The 24,190-nt window shown below is 31.2% G+C and overlaps 1 protein-coding gene across 3 annotated transcripts in view; it reads left to right on the top strand.

The window, feature by feature from the left end:
* Positions 1–24,190, top strand: part of Myb (proto-oncogene like protein Myb) — a 33,420-nt gene that overhangs the window by 998 nt on the left and 8,232 nt on the right. The window contains exon 1 of one of the 3 annotated variants that reach the window (XM_083032729.1): positions 8,793–9,540. The exons of 1 other annotated variant lie outside the window; for it this stretch is intronic. In XM_083032729.1, the coding sequence (XP_082888855.1) occupies positions 9,449–9,540 (92 nt within the window). In that variant the 5' untranslated portion in view covers positions 8,793–9,448. Of the gene's footprint in view, positions 1–8,792; positions 9,541–24,190 lie in introns of those variants that run through there. One more of the 3 variants, XM_083032730.1, reaches the window with a different exon arrangement.

Below are 24,190 nucleotides of genomic sequence, written 5' to 3'. Positions count from 1 at the left end.
GTAATATTTTGGCGGGAAAGAGAAAGAATGGAAAAGTGCAAGCGAGCATATTTGTGTCGTATGACGGATATATTCATGCTTTTCAAATTTTAATATCGAAATAAAAGATATGGATATCTATGCATTCAAGTTTTTGTTTATCACCATATGTTTGTTCAGAATTTTATAACTCGATAATATCAGACCTGACAGTCAAAAAATCCGCGAGATGCAGCTTTGAAGGTTCCTTTGCATCCCTCCTTTTCGCATACATTTCGCAGATATGTGCGTATGCGCATTTTATTTTTGTTTTTTTTATTATTTTTATATTAATTATATATATATATATATAATAATTTATATATAATATATAATATAATAATAATATAATATATAATATATAATATAATTATAATATAATATATATATATTATATTATATATTATATTTAATTATATATATGTACGTAATTATATGTATATATATATATATATAATGTGCGAAAAATTGGGAACAACAATGACATTCATGTTCGAGGTGAACTCGACATCGTTTATGTCAATATGACAAAGGTCTATTTGTTATCGATTTGCTGTATTGATTATTATCATTGTGTCATTTGTCCCCTATTGTCCCCATTTGTCAAATAATTTCTTTTTTATATTGTTAAAGTATTTCATTTTTGTATAAGATATTTTAGAATGTACATCATATTTGATATTGATTTGATTTGACTTTTTTATTTTTTTATATTTACTTCTTTTTTATGTGGATTATACAATATACATATGGTGATAAACAAATCTTTTTATTTATAAAGCAAAATTAAGAGCAGAGTTCGTCAAAAGTAAAATTCATATGTAAATTAATATACTGTATAATTGTATATGATTATTGCATTACTAGGAAAGTTTTTCTTAATTAAAACACTCTCATATAAACAGTGATGTATTTAGGATTTTATTTCGGGAGGGAAATTAACATTAAGCAACTACGGGACTATATTTTATTTTATTTGTTCAATAAATCAGTGCTTTATAAGTACGAAAATATTGATAATATTCGGTTAGATCTCGGATTTCGGGAGGGAAAGCTGGCAGCCTCCTCCTCCTCTTTATAAAAAGGCCACTGCTTTTAAATATTTTTATTATTATATATATGTATATAACGCGCGCACGTTATTCTGATATTTTTTATTTAATTTTCTGTATATATTTATGGATTTTATTGTATAATATTTTATTATAATTTTGATACATTTTTAAAAATTTTATTTATTTTTTTTTATATTTTTTATATATACTTATAAAGCTAAAATTTTTGGTTATACTTGTTCTTTGTTCAGTGACACTTTTTTTGCATTATTTTCCATCGCATCGATATTTATTGTTTTTCTCATTTTTGTGTATCCGATAACCGAGAGAGGTATAGAATAACTCATAAAAGGATCATAAAAGAAGGGTCAACCCTTTTTTTTTCGGTATAAAATATTTCATGAAAATAGTCAGGAGGTCCAACAGACAATGCATAAGAATGATAATGAAAGTTTGATGAAAGTTCTTAAACTTATTGTTATATATAAGAATGTTGATGTGAAAAGTTTTTAAAGTTATTCGCATAAATTTCGCATATTAAGATATTTAAAGTATTTTAACAAAAAAACTAACTTGACAAATTTTTCATATATCACATTTGATTTGAGACGAGGAACTGCATGATTTTTTGACAATTGTTTTGATACAAAAAAATCGTTTCTCTCGAACGGAGGGGAGGAGAAAGGACAAAGAGAGGATTCTTTCCTAATCATAATGTTTTTACCATAATTTCTCATTAATGAACAATTTGATATTATGTACACTGAGAGAATTTTCTCTTAGAATTTACCCTGAAAATCATGGTAATCGTGGGAAAATATGGTATGGAAAGAATTTTATGAGAATTTCTCTTTTATTATCACAATAAAAATAATAATATCTATCACAATAAAATATAAAACATGTTTGATTAATTTTATTAAACTGCATAGTAAAATTAAACATATTTTATATTTTATTATAATATAGATATTATTATTTCTATTGTGATAAATATTAATCAGAGAAATTCTCATAAAATTCTTTCCATACCATATTGTCCCACGATTACCATGATTTTCAGGGTAAATTCTAAGAGAAAATTCTCTCAGTATACAATTGTACTTGAATATTTTCGGGATTAAATTTGCAAGAATACACAAATTTTATTAACTCAAACTATATAATTACTATGCATAATTATACTGTATATGCATATCTCTTTTGCGGTGCGCTTTTATATTTCTATCGCGCGCGAATACGTAGTCAGTCAAAGTCAGTCACGCTCGTGTTACCCTGGGACACCCAGCTAACAAAGTGATTTTTTTTTTCGTATCTCGGAACGCTACACGCTTCTAGTTATCAATATTAAGTTCCCCGTTGGGAGAGATAGGGTGACGTCAACCCGCGGGTTCTCCGGTGCCTCGCATGGCAACTGCTAGACGAGGACAAATACAGCACGCGTGCATCGCCTGCTGGTCTCTCATCGTAGTCGCCAACACGCCCCTGTATACGCTTGTCGTCCTGTCGTACCCTCCTGCACCTCCCACGTCTCTCCATTCTCTCCGTTTGCTTTGATCGTCCCCTCGTCTGTTCACGTGTTTCGCGCTTTACTCGATATTATTTGCATATTGCTATGATTCGAAGATTGTGCTCTCAATCTTGCTACTCTGTTCGTCTGTTTCCGGTACATATATGAATTCGGGTTCTCCAAATAGTTTGCCTGTGTATTTTAGTCTGTATCATTTCGTGATTTCAATTACATATATTTGTTTGCATTATGCAAGTATTTACTGAAAAAATAAAAAATTATTTATATAATGAAATTTACGAATGTTAGAAACAATATCTACAAATTTAATCACGTTTTTCCAATTAAAAAAAAAATAATTAAACCTAAATGGAGAATATCGTATTAAAAAGACATCCTTTTTCCAATCTTCATAATCTAAAATCTAAAGGCTTTAAATTAAGACTACACAGAGAGAATTTTCTCTTAGCATTTACCCTGAAAATCATGGTAATCGTGGAACAATATGGCATGGAAAGAATTTTATGAGCATTTCTCTGATTAATATTTATCACAATAAAAATAATAATATCTATCACTCAATAAAATATGAAACATGTTTGATTAATTTTACTAAATTGTATAGTAAAATTAATCAAACATATTTTATTGTAATAGATATTATTTTTATTGTGATAAATATTAATCAGAGAAATTCTCATAAAATTCTTTTACCATGATTACCATGATTTTTAGGGTAAATTCTAAGAGAACATTCTCTCTGTGTAGAATAATTAGACAACTAATTTAATGTTTGGATTGGATATTAGACGCTGAATTTAAAACGTTTGAAAGATAAGTTTATTTATCACTAAAATCATTTCACACAGTCGTGATAAAGTTCTCGAAAAATAAGTTGATCATTAGTGGAGCAATTAAAAATTTTGCACATTCTGGGTGTTCTTTATCGGAGATCCGTACAGTATACAGAAATGCTCTCGGCTAGGTGACCTCGGTCGCCGGCGACGACGTCGGCGGTCATCTCGCGCTCGCGCGCGCGGAAACAAACGAGAGACAGCTGCCCCCCGTTCATAGGAACAGAGGCGAACGAGCGTGGCGACGAACCCTCCTGGCTTGGTCGCGGTCCCATCTCTTTCATCCGTCGTGGATGCGCCGCTATTCAGCGCACGGCGGCAGTTCGAGAGCGTGTAGGGCAGGCATCGACACCCGGCGCATGTGGCTCTTTAAGTTTATACGCCGAGACCCCTCTCTCTCTCTCCATATATATATTTTAATTTCTTGCCGCATATTTATTCAAATTTAAATTGCGACAATGATTTCGTTGATAAGAAATCGGACATCAGAATGCAAGAAAATTATTGTTACATTATCGTTGATCAAATGATCAATATTGTGTGAATATTAAGGAGCCATTATGATTAATATAATTTTTTCAACTGCATCGAATATTAATCAGCGTGACTCATTAATATTCACACAATATTGATCATTTGATCAACGATGATGTAACAAATAATTTTCTTGCATTTTATTGTCCGATTTCTTATCAGCAAAATTACACAATATAATCACTATTTAATATTTACATAATATTGATTATTTTCAACGATGATATAACAATTTTCTGATGTCCGATTTCTTATCAATGAAATTATTGTTGTAATTTTAATTTTAATAAATATGCAGCAAAAAATTGAAAGAATTAGATGAATTTATATATGAATTTATGCATCTATAAAAAAGTCAGAATATAACTATAAAAGAAAGGATAAAGAAAAAACAATAATATTAGCGAACACAGTGTCTCGCGAGAGTATAGCGTAATAACATTGATACTCTACCATTCCTATCTATTACTTGGTACCCAATTATGTTTATGTATTTTGTTATAATTACAACGGCAAACAAAATATTTATATACTTGACATTGCTGATATACTTGGATGATGAAATCTTTCTGCTAAACTACGAGAAGATATATCCTCTATTAAAGAATATTAATTCTAAAAACTTTTCTCTTTATTCCTATAGAGAATCGTTCGCATTTGTTATTTATTTCTGAAGCTAAAGTTCATAAAATTTTTCTAAGAATCTCGAAGAGAAAATTTCACGCTTTTGTATTGGAGACCCATTTCAATTTTATTTTCTGTATTTTACCTAGTAATAAATTTTCACATAAAAACGAGAGGTCACATATACAGAGATAATTTTCTCTTAGAATTTACCTTGAAAATCATGGTAATCGTGGAACAATATGGCACGGAAAGAATTTTATGAGCATTTCTCTGATTAATATTTATCACAATAAAAATAATAATATCTATCACTCAATAAAATATAAAACATGTTTGATTAATTTTACTAAATTGTATAGTTAAAATTAATCAAACATATTTTATTGTAACAGATATTATTTTTATTATGATAAATATTAATCAGAGAAATTCTCACAAAATTCTATTCATATCATATTGTCCCACGATTACCATTTTTAAGGTAAATTCTAAGAGAAAATTCTCTCTGTGTAGAAATAAAAAATATATATATGTATATATAAAATCTATTAAATATAAATATATATATATATATTTAAAAACTTTCTAAAGTAATGGTTATTTGAAAAATGCTATACACACAACGAAAAATAATTGTACTTATTCGATACATGTCTTGAATATATATGTTAATATTTCTGACATATTACAATTCTCTTCCTTTTTCTTTCTTTTTTATCTAAATAAAATAATTTATGAATATTCAACAATTGATACAATTATGCGACATTTTTTTGAAAATACCGGGTGTACAAAATCTGACGCATCAAGCTTTCATATGCCGAAAAATTGTCTCTCAAAAATAACAGATGATCCCCAAAACGCACAGTTTGATACGCGTGACAATGCCAGATTAAGTGTCCGTTATATCCGTGAATTTTTTATCAAGCAAGGATGGCCACAGGGGAGGTTCTCAGTGTAGCCTGTGCTGGACCGCCATGCTTGGCCGGTACTCTTCTTTTTATCCGAATTGAGAACCCGGAAGGCGCTGCCCTCGTGTGCTCTCCGGCGAGAAAAACCTGTCTCTATCACGAAACGAATCCGCCTTGCATCCAATCCGTCGACATTTCATCTCGGCCCGTGTATACCTGTGGATCCTTCTTCGTCACTCTTCTCCTTCGGCGTCTTTGCGACATCGCGCCTTTTCCTAGAATCGGCTGCGAAGAATGTGTTAATCGTCCGGACGTGCTCCGTTCTCGACGCAGTTTCGTATAGCATCGTGCAGGAAGTCCTTTCTTCCAGATTTTGCATATCCTTTCAACTTCGACATATGCCGTTCTCAATTTCGAAGTGGTCTCTGAGACGAGTCACGCAACGTTTGCTTTTCTGCGCGATGTATCTCTCTGTCTTTTACAGCTTTCAGATTTCTTTCTGATATTAAAAAAAGAATGCTTGAGAATTTTAGTATATTTACAGAAGAATTAATGTCAAAAGCAAGATATTCTTTCAGTTGCCTTAGATCTCCTATTTCAATTTACACCGAAACTCTCCTACACTGAGAGAATTTTCTCTTAGAATTTACTCTAAAAATCATGGTAATCGTAGGATAATATGGTATGGAAAGAATTTTATGAGAATTTCTCTGATTAATATTTATCACAATAAGAAATAATAATATCTATCACAATTAAAATATAAAATATGTTTGATTAATTTTACTAAACTATATAGTAAAATTAATCAAATATATTTAATATTTTATTGTGATAGATATAATTTTTTATTGTGATAGATATTATTTTTTATTGTGATAGATATTATTTTTTATTGCGATAAATATTAATTAAAGAAATTTTCACAAAATTCTTTCTATATCATATTGTCCCACGATTATCAGGGCAATTCACGTGATTTTCAGGGTAAATTCTAAAAGAAAATTCTCTTTGTGATACGAGATCAAAAAGCTATGCTATTATAATATTTTCGTCGTTAACAATACTTTATTATAGATAAGGAAAAAAAGTCGCAAAGAAAAAGTATTATTAATAAAAATTTTCTTATATAATCTGTCGTAAGAGTTTTACTTGAAATAATTTGGAACTCGCCGAAATTCTGTCGTATTTTGATCATCGATGTTCTTAGAAGCGTGACCTGTAGAAGGATACACGATGATGATTTCGCGCTATCGGCTCGTAATCCTTTTGCCGCGGTTCATCAAGGATTCGATCGGTTCCCAGAACACAACGGCGTGATACCGCCAAGACCTTGTGGCTTATTCCGGAATCCCGCGCAGCCCTTCCTCTCATTTCCTCGTCTTTCTCACGTTCCTGTTCCTCGCCAGCCTCGCCGCAATCTCCTCCTCCTCCTCCTCCTCCTTCTTCTCCTTTTCCTCTTCCTCCTCCTCCTCTTCCTCCTCCTCCTCCTCCTCCTCCTCCTTCTCCTCCTCCTCCGCGTTCCTCTTCGCATCTTCTCTTTCTTTCAATCTCTTCTCATCTTCCTTTTCTTCACTTATTTTTCTCACTGTTTCTTCTGGTGGGTTAAGTTAAAGTCTTATTCACATTACAGTTAAATTACACATAAAATTTAGCAAATCTTAACATATTTAATGTCTAAATGTTGAATAAATACAATCTTTACTTCCACTGTTTAACATTAATTTACATTATAAAACTAAATTATTTTATATGGCGCAGTTAAATGCAGTTTATATTGTAACTGACGAAATTAATTCAATGCGTAACCATCATATTTAACAAATATCAAACCTTTTGTATAACTTTTTCTATCATAAATTATTTGCTTATTAACGTCAGTTATTATTTTATTATATTTATTCGGCTTCACGTAATTTAGTTCTGTAATTTTCACGTCGAAAGAAAATAAATTTACACGAGCAATAGGTATAGCTTAAACTTAAGGCACGTATTGAGTCTGTGAGCGTTCCGAGGTATGCGCTGCTATTGCATTCTTACAAACAAAGTGTTCCTTTTGTCTTAATAGTACCGCTTTGAAAACTATTCAATTTTTCCACTTTTTCAAAGTTAAAAGAAATTTTCAAAAGAGAAAGTATTCATAAAAAAATACTCATAAAAATGCATAGAGAAAGATTACTCATAAAATAATTGATAGAGAGACTTGACGTTAAAAAGAAATTCTAAAAGAATTAAAAAAAAACTTTTTTTATAAATTTTTCCAACGTTAGACGATTTGTGATGATAGCAATTTTCGAATAATATTAAATGGAATTAAAAAGAAACTTTCTAATACTTCACCAAGTAACAATTAAATTCTGTTAACAATGTTTTTTCAAAAATTTGTGTAACAATTTATTGTAAAAAATTTTCAATGATATTTTAGGCTAATTAATTTTTTTTAATTTTAATGTGCCTCTTCCATAAAGCTCAGGGAACATTAGATATACATATATAAAATTAAATTTCAAATTTTATCTTAGAATTTACCTTAAAAATCATAGTAATCGTGGGACAATATGATATGGATAGAATTTTGTGAGAATTTCTCTGATTAATATTTATCACAATAAAAATAATATCTATCACAATAAAATATAAAACATGTTTGATTAATTTTACTAAACTGCATAACAAAATTAATCAAACATGTTTTGTATTTTATTGTAATTGATATTATTTTTATTGTAATAAATATTAATCAGAGAAATTCTCATGAAATTCTTTCCATACCATATTGTCCCACGGTTACCATGATTTTCAGGATAAATTCTAAGAAAAAATTCTCTCTGTGTAGTTGATGGATACGGCGAGCCTAAAAATTTTTCTCTCCACGTGGACCTTCTTTTCCGACTGGTCTCTCGATTGTTATTCCTCGCAGGCATTAAACCGTGGACCGCGGTCGCCGCGTAGTATTTTGCCGCCTTTTTTCGGTCGATCGTCTTTAGCTGCTACACGGCGAGAGTCTCTCGTATGTATATATGTACGTACATACCAAACAAACGCATGGAAGGTCTCGTAGGGACCGGCGCCTCCGCTCCACCTCGCCCTTCGTTTCTCTCTACGAGTCGAGATCCCGGTTCCCCCGTGCTTTCTCTATTTCTCTCTCACTCTCCATTTTTCTCTCTTTCTCTCTCCCTGACAATTCTCTCCCCTCTGCTTGATCGCCGCAGGATCCAGTGTTAGGCCTTCTACTGTGTCGCTCTGCGAACCCTTCGAATACCATATACCATCTCGTCAGTCTGAGCTCAATCGCCGTCCAAAGAGGACGCTTTTGCGACATTCGGTCCACGGTCGAGCTTTGCCGCGCGGGGCGGCTACTCGACGGGACGCAAAAATATTTTAACGTGTAAACACGTGGTAGGCGGTTTTTTCTTCTCGTTGTCAACGCGATTATTTTCTTACGCCACTTCATTTACTCTCTTTCTTGCAATACGCGAATCGATTGATAACGAGGGATATTATCTAGTCGACTATTTAAAGAAGTGAGATGCACGAAAAAAACGAGAGGAAAGGGGCGGGAGAGAAGGAAAAAGGAAGAAAAACCTACGAGGACGTATAGGCGTCAGGAACGCTCTATCGTTCGCTCTAGAGTTCATTACTTCATGAGAAGAGAGGAAGAAATTAGAGGACAAGCCGTAAACGTAGCCGTAATAGATATCTCTCTTTTGATGTGATGTATTCTTACGGAGAAATTCAGACACAGTGATCTGCACCGCGTGCAGAGATAGTACTTGTGAATCGGAGAACGTGATTTCGGAGCATCTCTACGGGAGATCTTCGCAGGATCTATTTACGTACACACTCGCCGGATATACTTGGTGCTCTGGCGTTCTCTCGACTCTCACTCGTTTGCTTACCGCCGCGTCCTCCCACAAAAATCGTGCTCTGCTTGTATATATGATGGATATGTTACCGAATGAATTGTTCGCGAGTGGATTGCCGATTAACGCACCCTATCATTCGTCCATTTACTCGCCGCCTACAGAAGCGTAAGTAATTTCTGCGAAAATTCTCTAAATCGTGTTTTTTTTTATTTATTTATTTATTTATTTTTTTTTATCAAGATGGCACACATACACAGACACACAGACATTTGAAGCGCCAATGAATAATTATTACGCGGATCCATATCGAGATGAGGGGTAATATAGACACTTATTTTTAATTATTATTAATTGAAAATTTATTATATACAGGAGAGAAAGAGAGAGAATTTTTTTAAATAAAATACGTGAGTCATACAATTTCAAATATTTTAGAGATATAGATCCATATCTTTTAAACGTTCTTCACGTTTGAAAATGAGAGGATAGACATTTATAATTCTCAAATAAGATTATTCATTATTCACAATTAGTCTTTGAATTTTTATAAATATTTCTCATAAATCAGATAATTTAAATAGTTTCTACATAATTTGGTCTACTCATTTATTTACTCTAATTTTTACTTCTCTGAATCAACATGTGAATTCGAGATGTCAGTTTATGAAAATTAAATACTAGAACAAGAATGATCATATTTTCCTGTCTTTATTTTTTAAATATTTTTTAGCACATTACAAATTACAAAAATTTATTAGTATCACGCGCAACATCTTTGCTCCGAAATAAAATCTCTACATGAATTTGCACTTAATGCTACTGCTCCGATTTATCTTTATTTTTTAACAACTCTATTGATCTCTTAATATGTTTAAATTCATCACAAGATTTTCTCAATCTCTTCCATTGAGCATAATAAATATGTACAGGATACAAATAAAATAATATAGATTTAACATTCATATTTCTTTCGAAATTCTCTTGTACCGTATGAAGGGTTAAACAGAGCAGATATTTCGACAAAGATATTTGTTCAAAGTCGCTTGGATCAAATATTCAATTGAGAGAACTGAGGTCGGTCGTGTCGGTGATATCGCGAGTGAAAGTAGTAAAAAAATGTATATAAGCGATATATATTTCCGACGACGGAAGTTATACGGCGCAATGTTGATATCAAGGATGCGGTGTTATCGCGAAGGCGAGATTATGAGAAGCTGATCAACTCCCTTGTTCTTTCATTAGGTCTATATGAATTTTCAAGTAATATTTCTGCTATCTGAAGAAAGTCAATATTAGAATTTAAATTAAAAATATTTGTGATAGAAGAAAAAAAAAACGTAAAGCAGACGAAGATTATCCCGATTATATCTCATTTATATATATTTTTGTAATATTATTAATATATTTTTATTTCCTTTTTTTTTATTGTGATTACAATTATTATTTTAATTATTAGACAATTGTTATTATTACTGAATTTATGAAAAAAAAAAAAAAATTACAATTATCTTAGTTTTTATATCGAATTTATGTTTAAATATTCCTGTTTTTGTTCTTTTAAAATATTCGTATATTTATTCATTTAATGGATTAATTTTAGAAGCATAGGCATTAAGTGCATACTTTAATAATTTATGGAAACTCAAATTTTGGTTTGATAAGTTTTATTTGTATTGTACGATTTTCTATACTTACACTAACAATAAAAGACTAACAATTAAAATTATGTACTCTCATGTATCTTTTGATAACTTCGTGCATCCGTTAAGATCACTTTTGATAATTCTGCAACAGTACATCTCTAACACAATAAGCTATAATGGTTAATAACTTTACGAGATTCATTATATTTTGTAAATTGATAATTCAAGAATTATACAGTATAGATTTTATTAAAATATTTTTAAAATTGAATTTAAAAATAAATTAAATTATGAAAATAAATTTAATAGTCATAATTTAATTCTCGTGGAATTTATATTTATTTATATTTACAAGAACACGATTTATATTCTCAAATATCTTGTTATTAGGTAACATAATTGATTGTCTTATGAATATTTAATAATATAATATAAGAACTATATTTAGATGTTCTTTCAAACCGAAATTCTTTGGTCCATTCGGTTAATTTATTTCTTTGCAAATTCTTTCTTAGCAAAAATAGTCGGAGGAAGTCATCATTTGCTGTAGTTTCTCAATTTTCGGCATTATAACGTAATGTTATAATTAAGCTTTCAATTAAGATTCTCTTAAAGTTTACTGTATATTCTAAAGTCTCATTATTTATTTGCTTTCTTATGAAAGCGCGCAAAGTCTTTTATTGTTAGTTATTAATTATTTGAAAATTATTAAAAAATAATTTTGATTGACTCTGGAGCATTTTCAAATATTTATTTGATGTTACATTTGACATATCGTAGAAAAAGATAAATTTAAATTAAAAAAAAGAACGCGTAACGTAAATTTAATTAATTTAAACATTGCGTATGAAATTAATTTTTAATTGCTTTTTGCGTATTCAATGAATAAGAACGCATAAATTTTATTTTCTATGAAAGAAATGTTGAAATATTTGAAATGTTGAATGTTTTCTATTGTCATCTTTCTGTGCCTTTCTCTCAAATAGCTTTTCTTATTTTATATATTTTAAAGGGATATTTTTGTAGATAAAAATATAAAGACAACAAATATCTTAAAGTTATGCAAAACTACTTTAAACAATTTACGATGTTATAAATGACTTTTATGGTCACGTTTGCCGTGATTAAATCCTTTAGCCTTGCTCTTTGGATGTTCAAAGATACCGCCCTTTGAATGTACAACAATTGTAATGGTTTTTTTTCTTGAAATTTTAGAATTTTTGAAATGAAAACAAAGGAAAAGCAAAGTAATTTTCGAGATCCCGTATTTGTAGTTTGGTCGAATAGTATTTTCTCTCCAGGTATATATAGAAAGAGAGAAAGAATAAACGTTCAAAGAGCGGATGGACGACAGACAAGAAATCTGGCAACTTTTTCGTAGCCACTCGCAGCATGGTATTTCTTTCATTCAAGTTTTGCGCGCTTTTCAGCGCTAGTCATTTAACGGAGTACTCAAAGCCAAAAGAAACGACGAGACTTATTCGTCTTTTTCTGGCCGGTCGTCCTCGCAGGTCTACAGCCTCGACAAGACAAAAAGGAAGGGAGAGTATAGACAGGGGGACTAGGTTGACTAAGGAGATTTAAACCCGGTTTCAGGCCAATTCTACTAAGAATTTTTTACATCGTTTATTTTGTACCTTCATCCTCCCCTCCCCCTCGGAACTCGTTCTATTCTTTTATTCAAATGCATATTTCTTACGAAAGATTGGCATTACTTTTGTTTTGATTACATGCTATTACGAATTTCGCAATATACTGCAATATTTATATGTCTCGCAGACTTCTCGCTTACATTTATGTTGAAATTAGTATCGCACATCTATCATAAAAATAAGTCTCTGTATTCTCTTGGTTTTTTATATCGTACAGTGGATTTTTTTGAATTCAAATTTTTAATAAAATAATATTTTTTGCATAAATTATATTAATTATATAAATTTTATAAAGAATGGATTGTAAATATTGTTTATTTATTTATGTCAGAAAATTTTCTTTTTTATTTTGTTCTGTCTTACATTTTTCTCATCAATCATTCAAGAGAGTCATATGTATTTTTTTATTATCTTTATATTTTATATTTTTGTTCTTTATTAAGCTTAAAAATAAAATTAAGAATACAATATAAAAATATTAAATAAAATTTATAAAATTTAGAGAAATGTTTCAATATTTGAGTTCTTGTCTTTTTGTATTTCTCCTAACGACGGGATATCGGACAGCTGTAAAATAATGCGCTTTTATTGTGCTTTTGTTTAATAATCCATACAAAGTATGAAAAATCGTGCAGAAATTTTACTTGGTAACAGCGATTACAAAGGTACTCTTTAATCACTTCATTCTGCAATTTCACAGACTTCCTAGAAAAATCATTAAGATTGCGAATACATTGGAAGGTCACTTATATTAGCATAGACTCATAATCATCTAGTGGAAAGATATGCCAGCTTTACGGATACAGACTGACATATGAATGGTCGTGCGCGCGTGTTCTCATTGAAATCGAGATGTGTTTTTAGGATTTATTGTCCCTCGTTCCTCTATACATAGATTTCCACATAGTATCTCAAGGAGTAAGGATAGTCATTGATTCTTCGGCATTTATGATAATGATTTCGGTCTCTCTTCCCGAAATAAGCCGCTCAGTTCGTGATGAATTTGCCTAGTTTATAATCATTAAAGTAAATACGAGAATAAATTTTATACTTCTACACAATTAATTTTTAAATATTTTTAAATTTATTTATCATTTTTTTTATAATATATTTTTAAAAATTTTGATTATTTTATTGTTTAATATTGCTATTTTTTATATGATAGTTATTATTAAAAGTAAAGTTATGCAATTTTTTTCTTAAAATGTTAGAAAAATTCCATAAAGCAAATTCTCATTCTTAATTGCAAAACTATATAAAATATAAATAGATCGTGTATTATTGTATTCCCTCATGCGATCACTCACATCGGACAGCTGTCTTCTGGCGCGTTCTTGGAGTTTATGCGGAGATATCAGTGTCTGTGAGATCCGTAAATTATTCATTCATTGTCAGTCATTAGAATTGAAGTTAATGTACGAAGGGACGTTCCTTCATATATAAAAAAAGTTGTGTCGATCTCAGACATACATGATTAAGTTTCTCGAGTTTTAAACTGAACTCGATTTAAAACTGAATCGAATCAACGTCTGGACAGCTGCCAGTCGTTACCCTAAAATTCCATCGAATCAAAGTATGTAGGGCGAACCAGAAAAAGCCACCCTAAAACGTCAAATAACAAATTTCGAAGGGGGTTACCGACAAGATTCGCGCCCGGGCCCCTTGAAGAGATTTCTTTCAAGATGGGACGGACCGCGGCCCTTGGACTGCTCTCGCAGCCCGTTCTTCTTTCCTTTTTATTATGTCTCGATATCGATTTAGCGCACTCGGGGTCGACGACGCTGATCGGCGGGATGTACATAAGGGCGAACTTGATTTTTAGCATCTGCTTCGAGAATAAGAATGCTTCCGAATAATCCTGTCTAATAAGTACTGAAGTATCAATTTACAGAGGGGGGAGGGGAGAAAGAAATTGCTTTGTATTTGTCATATTCAAATATGAAGAAAAGAACCAAATGTTAAATATTTAAAGAGATGTAAGGATGATAATGTACTCATTATATTGATGTATATTATTTTATATTTTATTATAGTGCTAATTATGATTGCTAATTGCACTCGCAAAATCGGAGAGCCTTTCTTCACTTTTCAATAGATGCAGAATCATTTATCTATTCTATTCCAACGCGAATTGCTTCTTTCGGTTATATTATTATATTGCACATATTATGATTATATTTTTTATTTTATTTTGTGATATGTGCATCCCTTTGTCGCGTTTTTTAAATATATTTTAAATAGGGATAAGTTTCATCTCTTACATCACTCCTATACGCTTATTGTTAGTTTAAGAACATATCGCAGAGGAGGCTATTCGATCAGCTAAGCGATAATTTTCGCGATATTTACGCATATTCCTCCCGCTCAGCGACACAAAGGACCGCGTTGTATAGTTCACCTATGAAAGATGTAATCTAATCAGATCACGGGACATATGTAGCGCGCATTTCCGCGCCTAGTCGTAATACGCGGATCTCCGACCGATGTAGACTCGATTCCCACGGTGGAATTAAAGATTCACGAGTGAAAATACCCATCGCACTTGTCATGGGAACGAGCACCGGGTGGCTCGTCCGATATACAATCGCTTCGCAATGGGCACGGGGGTAAAAGGCGTGGTGTACGGCTACGAAGCGCACCTCGGCGAACGAGAGGGATGAAACGTGCGCGCGCGTTGCCGAAGGGCTTCCCGCCTTTTTTTACGGAAGGGTGACGGAATTTCCCTTCGTCTCTCGCAGACGTGTTCGCCCTATGCATCGTATGTATTATGTATATTTTGTGCGTATACTAAGTGAGAGAGAAAGAAAGAGAGGAAGATTGCTAGTGGTGGATGCACCGGTTAATATACATTGTTGGCTATATATTATCCGAAGAATTTAAGGATGATATAATTATATAAAAAAATGATAATTTATATCCCTATTTAAGGCTTAAATTTTTTTTCCTTTTTTAATTTTTTATATGTGAAAATATAATTATCTAAATTCAATATTAAAAAATGTGTTAAAACAGACGAGATCCTGTGACGAAATAATAATAATTTATTTTATATCTTGATTAATATTAAAAATGTAGTATATGTAATATGTACTCAATTTTCGATTATAAAAAATACGATTATGTTTGCTATGATAATGAAAATGTATGTACTCCTGACAGCATTCACTGGCAATTAGCTTTTGATTAGTTTATCTATTTCAATCATTTTTAATCGGCAAAATAGATATTGAAAAAAAATGTTTATTATCTATATATGAAAGATTGTTTATACGTGGATGAATATTTAATCCTTCACGCCATATATTAATGTAAAAAAAAAAATGTTTACATATACCGGGTAAACCTGTATTTTCATATAGCCCTACGGGAACGAGAGGAGCACGAGCACTCGATTATTGCCGGCGCGTACCCGTACACACATATGCGTAAAACCACACGATATAAGTCACACGGTCACGATACACACAATACGTATGTACTCTTCACATATGCACGCGTCATGTGAGAGCGGGTGCGTATGCTCGGGAGCGTTCTATTATGGGGAGGTTTGATGGAGCGAGTGCGAGGGCATCGAGGCAGGTGGTAGCCAGATGTCTTTCGGTAAAGACCTCCACCCTGATGTCGTTGGCTGGCTGCCTGTACAGTCGCGTGTATATAAGTATACATGTAGGTAGATATACGTATGCCTCTCTACACCTATCCAACTTACCCCATATTCGCGTACCCCGCATATATCCCCGTGCGTGTCTGAACCAGCGCATATAAATTCATCTTGGAACGTATCCTACCTCTCTCTTGGCCTCTGCCGGACGATGATCCTTTACGGATAGGCGGCCTCATTAAAATACGCGGAACGTTCCCGGTTTTCACGGAATCCTCTTCCAGTAATTTCAAGTTTCGATGTCGTGACGACAATTTTATGGGACGTCATCCTCTTTTGTGTGACTTTATTATCCAGATTTTAAGTATCTACACTGAGAGAATTTTCTCTTGAATTTACCCTGAAAATCATGGTAATCGTGGGACAATATATATATGGTATGAAAATTTTACTAAACTGCATAGTAAAATTAATCAAACATATTTTACATTCTATTGTAATAGATATTATCTTTATTGTGATAAATATTAATTAGAGAAATTCTCATAAAATTCTTTCCATACCATATTGTCTCAGGATTACCATGATTTTCAGGGTAAATTCTAAGAGAAAATTCTCTCTGTGTATATATAAATAATTTGTCGGTCGAAATTAAGATGATGTCGAGGTAACATTTATTTAGCGTTACATGAAGGGTGATAAGTGATAATTATGTTTCGCATTTTTTAACAATGGATGTTAATTTATTAGTATCTTTCGACTCTTAAGTTTAAGAAAATTATTAACGGTTCGATTATTTTCTGAAAGAAGATTCTACCGTGTATTAATACAAACAGGTTCCGTGTGATGCCAATAACCTTAGATTTATTCAACCGCGAGAGCCGTCAGACTCGTCCGTTCCTTGGCAGAGAAAGGGGTCATTAGAATGGAAAGAAAGCTTAATTCCTGAATTTTTATAGATGAGATCAAAAATGAAAAGATTTTGTTATAGATTCATCAGAAAATGATGTGCATGTATATATTTAGTTATACATAGCTTGAAAAACCTTTAACGATGTCTTTAATTAATTAATTAATTAATTAATTAATTAGAGTAACGCTTGTCTTTAATTAATTAATTAATTAGTAACGCTTCATGTATCTCTTTCTCTCATTAAAGACAGATAAAGTAAAACTATTTCACTCGTCGATAACGTAATATTAAACAATCGAGAGACGAGTCGGAAAAGAAGGTCCACGTGGAGAGAAAATTATTTAGGCTCGCCGTATCCATCAACTACACAGAGAGAATTTTTTCTTGTTAGAATTTACCCTGAAAATCATAGTAATCGTGGGACAATATGGTATGGAAAGAATTTTATGAGAATTTCTCTGATTAGTATTTATCACAATAAAAATAATAATATTTATTACAATAAAATATAAAATATGTTTGATTAATTTTACTATGCAGTTTAGTAAAATTAATCAAACATGTTTTATATTTTATTGTGATATAGATATTATTATTTTTATTGTGATAAATATTAATCATAGAAATTCTCATAAAATTCTTTTCATACCATATTGTGCCACGATTATCATGATTTTCAGGGTAAATTCTAAGAGGAAATTCTCTCTATGTAGATAATATAAATATTTAAAGAACAAGATGTCTGAGAAGACATCATAGTTTTTATGAAATAAATTTTATATACTATACGCAATTAAAATAATTGCTCGAAAAGAGAGTAATATATTATTCCCCTTTTTCTCTCAATGCACAATAAGAATATAAAAAATTAATATCGATTTTAATTTGATGAGAGAGAGAATAGATATACATATCAATAATACATAATAACAGGCATTAGAATATATTTGGCCGTATTTCTTATATAGAAAAAATATTCGAGAGATTATTAAAATACACAAAGTGTACTGAATTAAAATTTTTACACGATACTATGATTTTAACAAACACAGTGATATAATATTATTATAATATTATTATTTTCGTATTATTCGCGTGCATTGCATTAATATGTATCAGTAATTAGCAAGACTGTCTAATTGTGCATCAAATTATGTATAAAGAATACACAAGAACCGTCTTCATTCATGAATGACGTAAATTCTAAAAGATAAAAGTGTTCACTTTGGTTTACCATAGTAAACAGTATGACGCTCGGTCATCGGTCATCGGTCGTTCTATGGGATCAAGTTCTATGAAGCTTGACGGTAAGGGGGGAAGGCAAGGGGGTCATCATAAGCGTCATATCTTGGATGATCGCGAGAACGAGAGTCAAAGTGAGAGGGTAAGACTTTTACGTAGGGCAGCAGCTGACGCCAGCTATGAACGAACACTCTGGATTCTATATATACACCTGGTCCCGGACACTATAAAATTGACGAAAGGATCAATTGTGTATTGCGGGTGTCGCACGCGACCAACACGATGACGGGATCTATATTTGCGTTTGACCCAATATTTTGCTCTGTTATGTATGTCGCGGATATAACGGTGCACAAACTTTGCTTGATAAAATGCAAATCCCGACGTCATATCATATTATGCGATAAAAAGTCTTTTCTCAAGAGATAACCATGGAAAGTGAAGCAAATAAAAATATGACTAAATTCTTTCTCCCTTTTTATCTCTTTCTCATTTCCTGCGTGTGTTTGTTTATGTCACAGAAAATTTAATGTAGCTTAAAACAGATTGCTATGACGGCAAAAAGCACATTTCGAATATGAAGAAAAATAAGTTTGAATTAACGAAGGATTAACCTTTGTGTTAGATTAATTAATTCGGGTATTCTACAAAGGATTAATTATCTTTACATTAATTATCTTCACAAGATGTCGAACGCAAAGTTTGTTTTGCTCGAGTCATAATTCTCTCGCGATCTCGGAATTTTTCATATGCCCTGAAAGGGACTTTGCTTCGCGCGATGACCTTATTGTTGCGTGACGTGCAACAGGCGGAAGCAAGGAAGTAAAGAAGGAAGGAAGAGAAGCTAAGGGCGCCGGTGTCGTAAAGGCGAATTGAACACGTGAGCGCCGAACGTGAACGGAAGAAGCGTGGACGAAAAAGAGGGGAAAGTTCGGAACTTTGGCAGATGTCCATTACCACGGCACACACGGATACACGCACACACGACTTCCTCTCTCGTTCTCACGAAAAGTCAAATAGCTTGTCCCGCGTGTCGTCGTTTTATTGTCTAATATTTAGCGATATCCGTCCGTCTCCTATAAGTCATTCGTCTCGCTTCGAAAGTTTCGCTTGAGTATATATTTCTCGTTTTCAATAAACGGGAATTGTGAAATATGAAAGCTATTAATTCTTTATTATATTCTTTATTATGTTACGATTGCATTACTTTGAAAATATTAACAAAGAAAAAATAGTGAAACTTTTCTTATACACTGAGAGAATTTTCTCTTAGAATTTATCCTGAAAATCATATTATAGTAATCGTGGGACAATATGGTAAGGAAAAAATTTTACGAGAATTTCTCTGATTAATATTTATCACAATAAAAATAATAATATTTATCCACTAAACTGAATAGTAAAATTAATCAAACATATTTTATATTTTATTGTAATAGATATTATTATTTTTATTGTGATAAATATTAATCAGAGAAATTCTCATAAAATTCTTTCTATACCACATTGTCCCACGATTACCATGATTTTCAGGGTAAATTCTAAGAGAAAATTCTCTCTGTGTATAAAATTAAATGCATATATCGTTATCTATCGATAATTTACTTTGTTTATAATTACTTCATTTTGTGGTAAAGATTAATTTTTTTTACTTGTATCTAAGTAATATAGTATACTTATATATATTGAAGGCTATAAAAATATAAAGAAGATACATTTTTGCCTGATGTGACAAAAGAGATGCACGGCGTTTATCTTCCTAGACAAGTAAGCAGCTGGCAGTGGCACCTGCTTCTGTTGTTGCCTCTTAAGTGAAAATGTATAAATTTACACGAATATTTCAGTGACAATTTTTCTTGACGAGTTTGACAATTTTTCAAAATGATTGAAGGACGCGTGAAGCTTGTCCATGTGTGTCACTATTACTTTACTGACTTTAATTATCTGACTCTTTAAGGATGAGATATAGGAACAAGCACGTATGCTTCTTTTATTCCATTGAGAGAGAAAGATCCTAATGTTTCTCCGTCCATTGTTTGAATATTCTAAGGATTTTATTTAATATATATATATATATATATATATATATATATATAACTTTTACAGAAAATTTGTTTGTCTCTTCTGAATTTTTTTTATACTCTGTCACGTTTATTTCTTTGCGCTTATTTTGTCCGTGAATCTCGCCAATTAAAATTGATTAATCTGCGAGAATAACATTGCTTCATTTCTTTTACGTTGTTGAGCACGTATTTGCGTTTTACATATAAGGCCCTGCGCATAATAGGAAAAATATTAGGAATAAATATTAAATATTAGGAATAAGAATTATTTTAAAATAATAAAATCGAAAAAACTCTGATATAAAAATACAAATTCGAGTATAAAGGACTAGTAAGGGCTAATAAACTACTAAGAGTCCTTTATACCCGAATTTGTATTTTTATATTAGAGTTTTTCCGATTTTATTATTTTAAAATAATTCGTATTCCTAATATTTAATATTTATTCCTAATATTTTTCCTATTGTGCGCAGGACCTAAGACTTTAAATCCTTAATAATTGTTATTGCAATTCATAAAACTCTTCACAAAGTTTATTATATTAATTTGCAGTTTATAAACGACGAATTAATATTTGATGCTTATTGAATCGTGCAATATATATTTTTTTTTATTATAAGGATTATATCTTTTTATATGTATATAATTATTATTTTCTCTCAAAGTGACTATATATTTGCTCTGATTTTTTAATTATTTTATTTTTTTCTACTGTTCTATTTTCTGTACAAAATAATTGTTTCATTTATATATCAAAGTCTATTAATATAACTAAGTTGATATGTTTTCACAAATAGCGAGGAATGTCGAAGAAATTCCTTGGCACTCTACGTGCCTAAAGGATTTCAAGGATGACACGATCATTAGAAGCTTTTCGAAGGCCTTTACGTAACTTATTAAAGACTCGCCCCGTTCGCGTGCTAATTCGATACATCGCCGACTTGGCATCGTTTTTATAAATAGAAATTAGTAATGATTATGTAAAATTTTTAAATATTTTTAATTTATATATATATTTCTATACATGTGTGTGTGTAAATTCCAGATAATTTTTTTTACATTTATCTTTCAAGAATCTTCGCTAAAATTAATATTATTTTCTGAAAGGATTGAGACTATTTTTTTTTTTTATGTTCTCCCTTTCTCTCTTTGTGTTATGTAACATTACATTTTCTTGTTATTGGAAAGAGTTGCATTAAGAACAATTTATATCAAGTTGTGAATGAGTAATAACAAAAACTTATTTATTGTTCTATATTGCTATTTCGATACATGCATGGAAATTACTAATTGCATCATTTCCATTACAGCGATGGTTTTTTTCTGTCTTTTTTGTATCGCATGTAGTACAGTCTTTTAAGTATTCTCAAAATACACATAAATGTACACGCACCTGCAGTGGAACTATATATTCATATTACAAGCTGCAAGATGTGACGTTATCGATATCTGACATATAAAAGATCGATTATAATCATCGAGTCGAGACGAGACATATGTATAATTAATATCTATCATTTCGTATATATTGTACATCTTGGACTAAATCAATCTAAAGATACGAATAGAGTTGGATTGATATGTTATTTTTGATAGAGATAAGACTTTTTTTGTTATTGTTATCAATATTATTTATTGTTAGACCCAACCAGCGCTTGCTGTAAGATGTAAGAGATCGCGTCGTTATGAAAGAAGTTCTTTCTTCGGATGTAATTAAACGAGTGATGTCGTTTTAACTTGTTTGCATTCCATGGTGTTGAGCTGCTCGTGATGACGTAACTTCGTCTTTCGTATCGCTCACAATGTGTAGCAAACATATTTGTATGGCGCTTGAAATGAATCGCGTTATAAAGTCATATACCTAATCATGTATAATAAATTATTATACATAACAAAGTTATTTTCATATAGCAAGGATTTTTTTATTTTTTACGTAGCAAATATTAATAATGACATGCGATATTTTTTTTATTTAACTGCGTGTATACGGAGAGAATTTTCTCTTAGAATTTACCCTGAAAATCATGGTGGGACAATATGGTATGGAAAGAATTTTATGAGAATTTCTCTGGTTAATATTTATCACAATAAAAATAATATCTATCACAATAAAATATAAAATATGTTTGATTAATTTTACTATGCAGTTTGGTAAAATTAATCAAACATGTTTTATATTTTATTGTAATAGATATTATTATTTTTATTGTGATAAATATTAACCAGAGAAATTCTCATAAAATTCTTTCCATACCATATTGTCCCACCATGATTTTCAGGGTAAATTCTAAGAGAAAATTCTCTCTGTGTAGCATTCGTAATAAATTCATGATTGAAATAGGTTCATTAGAGGTGAAAATATTTCTAATCGATGGCGTTCGGCATAAAGTAATAGGAACGATAGGACTCCGAGCCATCTGCAGCACACATATGTTTACAACATGCACATACGCTCGTGATACTCCGCGAATGCTATCGTTGCATAAGCTAAACGTATCCCCAATCGCGTTTCCCTGGACTCTCCCCGGTATATGCAGCTGTTGAAGGCCAGGGAAAGGGGGAAAAGCGAGGGTGAAGCAGATTGTGCGGTATATAGAGGAGCCTTATTCGGCATTGCCTTCTGTTCTCGGAACTATGCATTGTTATTTGGAGACACGCTGGATAATGCGCAGACTCTGCGAAAAATTAGCAATCCATTTTCACAATTTAATTATTCAGGGTATATGTTTTCCCGGGAAAAATCTTGAAAACTTGGTATTCTCAGGGAATTTCCTTCAATCTTGAAAAATCAGGGAATTATCATGGAATTTTAAAAAAAATTGTGTCTTTTGATAATTTTACTCTTATTTAGCACTTAAGAAACATATGTCTAACATATCTTTGCAATAGTTAAATTTTTATTAAAATTTCATGTGATTTTTTATTTGACGATCTTTTTAGTATCAAGATCTTATGTATAAAATTATTCAATTTTTTAATAGTTAATGTTTAAATAAATTAGTAATTCCTTATTTATTTAATAAATAATTTAATAAATAATTAATTTAAATAAATTAGTATTCTTTAAGGTGTTTATAATTTAAATTACTTGTTTTATATTTGTGTCTTATATTTTTGTATATATTTTTAACGTTTAGATATAGTGATATATCAAACTTTGTTATTGTCCAAATTAATTTTACAATTAATGAATCAATATTAAATGCTCGAAAAACTGTACTCTTGATAACTTTGCAATTGTACGAATAGAAAATGCATTAGAAAGCGCGTACAGAAAAGAAACTTATTTTAAAAAGCTGCATCTACATACGAATTTTCTTATTTTATTTGGAATTTTGAACGAAAATACCTGGAAGATCAGGAAATTCTCAAGAAATTTTTTTTACAAGATTTGAATAAATTTTAGAAACAATAAAAATTATTATACATTGAAAACTATATTGAAATTCTAAAAAATAGGACGATGATTGTTTCTAATCCAACTGAATAAAAATTATTAATTTATATATAAGTAACTCTGTGTGCGAATACTCAATTTTTTACATCTTATATTTTTCTAAATAAATTTCGAGATTGATGGAGGGTGATTAAAAGAGGATGTACGAAGGATGTAAAAAGTTAATAAGGAAGCACTCCAATTATATACCTGTCTAACGTGACAGGAAATCTCAAAATGAGGAAATATCAAGTCTTTCGTGACC

The sequence above is a fragment of the Prenolepis imparis genome, unplaced genomic scaffold (genome assembly GCF_030444845.1).
Source record: "Prenolepis imparis isolate NDT839.2.m4 unplaced genomic scaffold, iyPreImpa1.0 SCAF_2, whole genome shotgun sequence".
Classification (NCBI taxonomy): domain Eukaryota; kingdom Metazoa; phylum Arthropoda; class Insecta; order Hymenoptera; family Formicidae; genus Prenolepis; species Prenolepis imparis.
The sequence above is the reverse complement of the archived record's forward strand: the minus strand, read 5'-3'. Positions and strand labels throughout refer to the sequence as shown.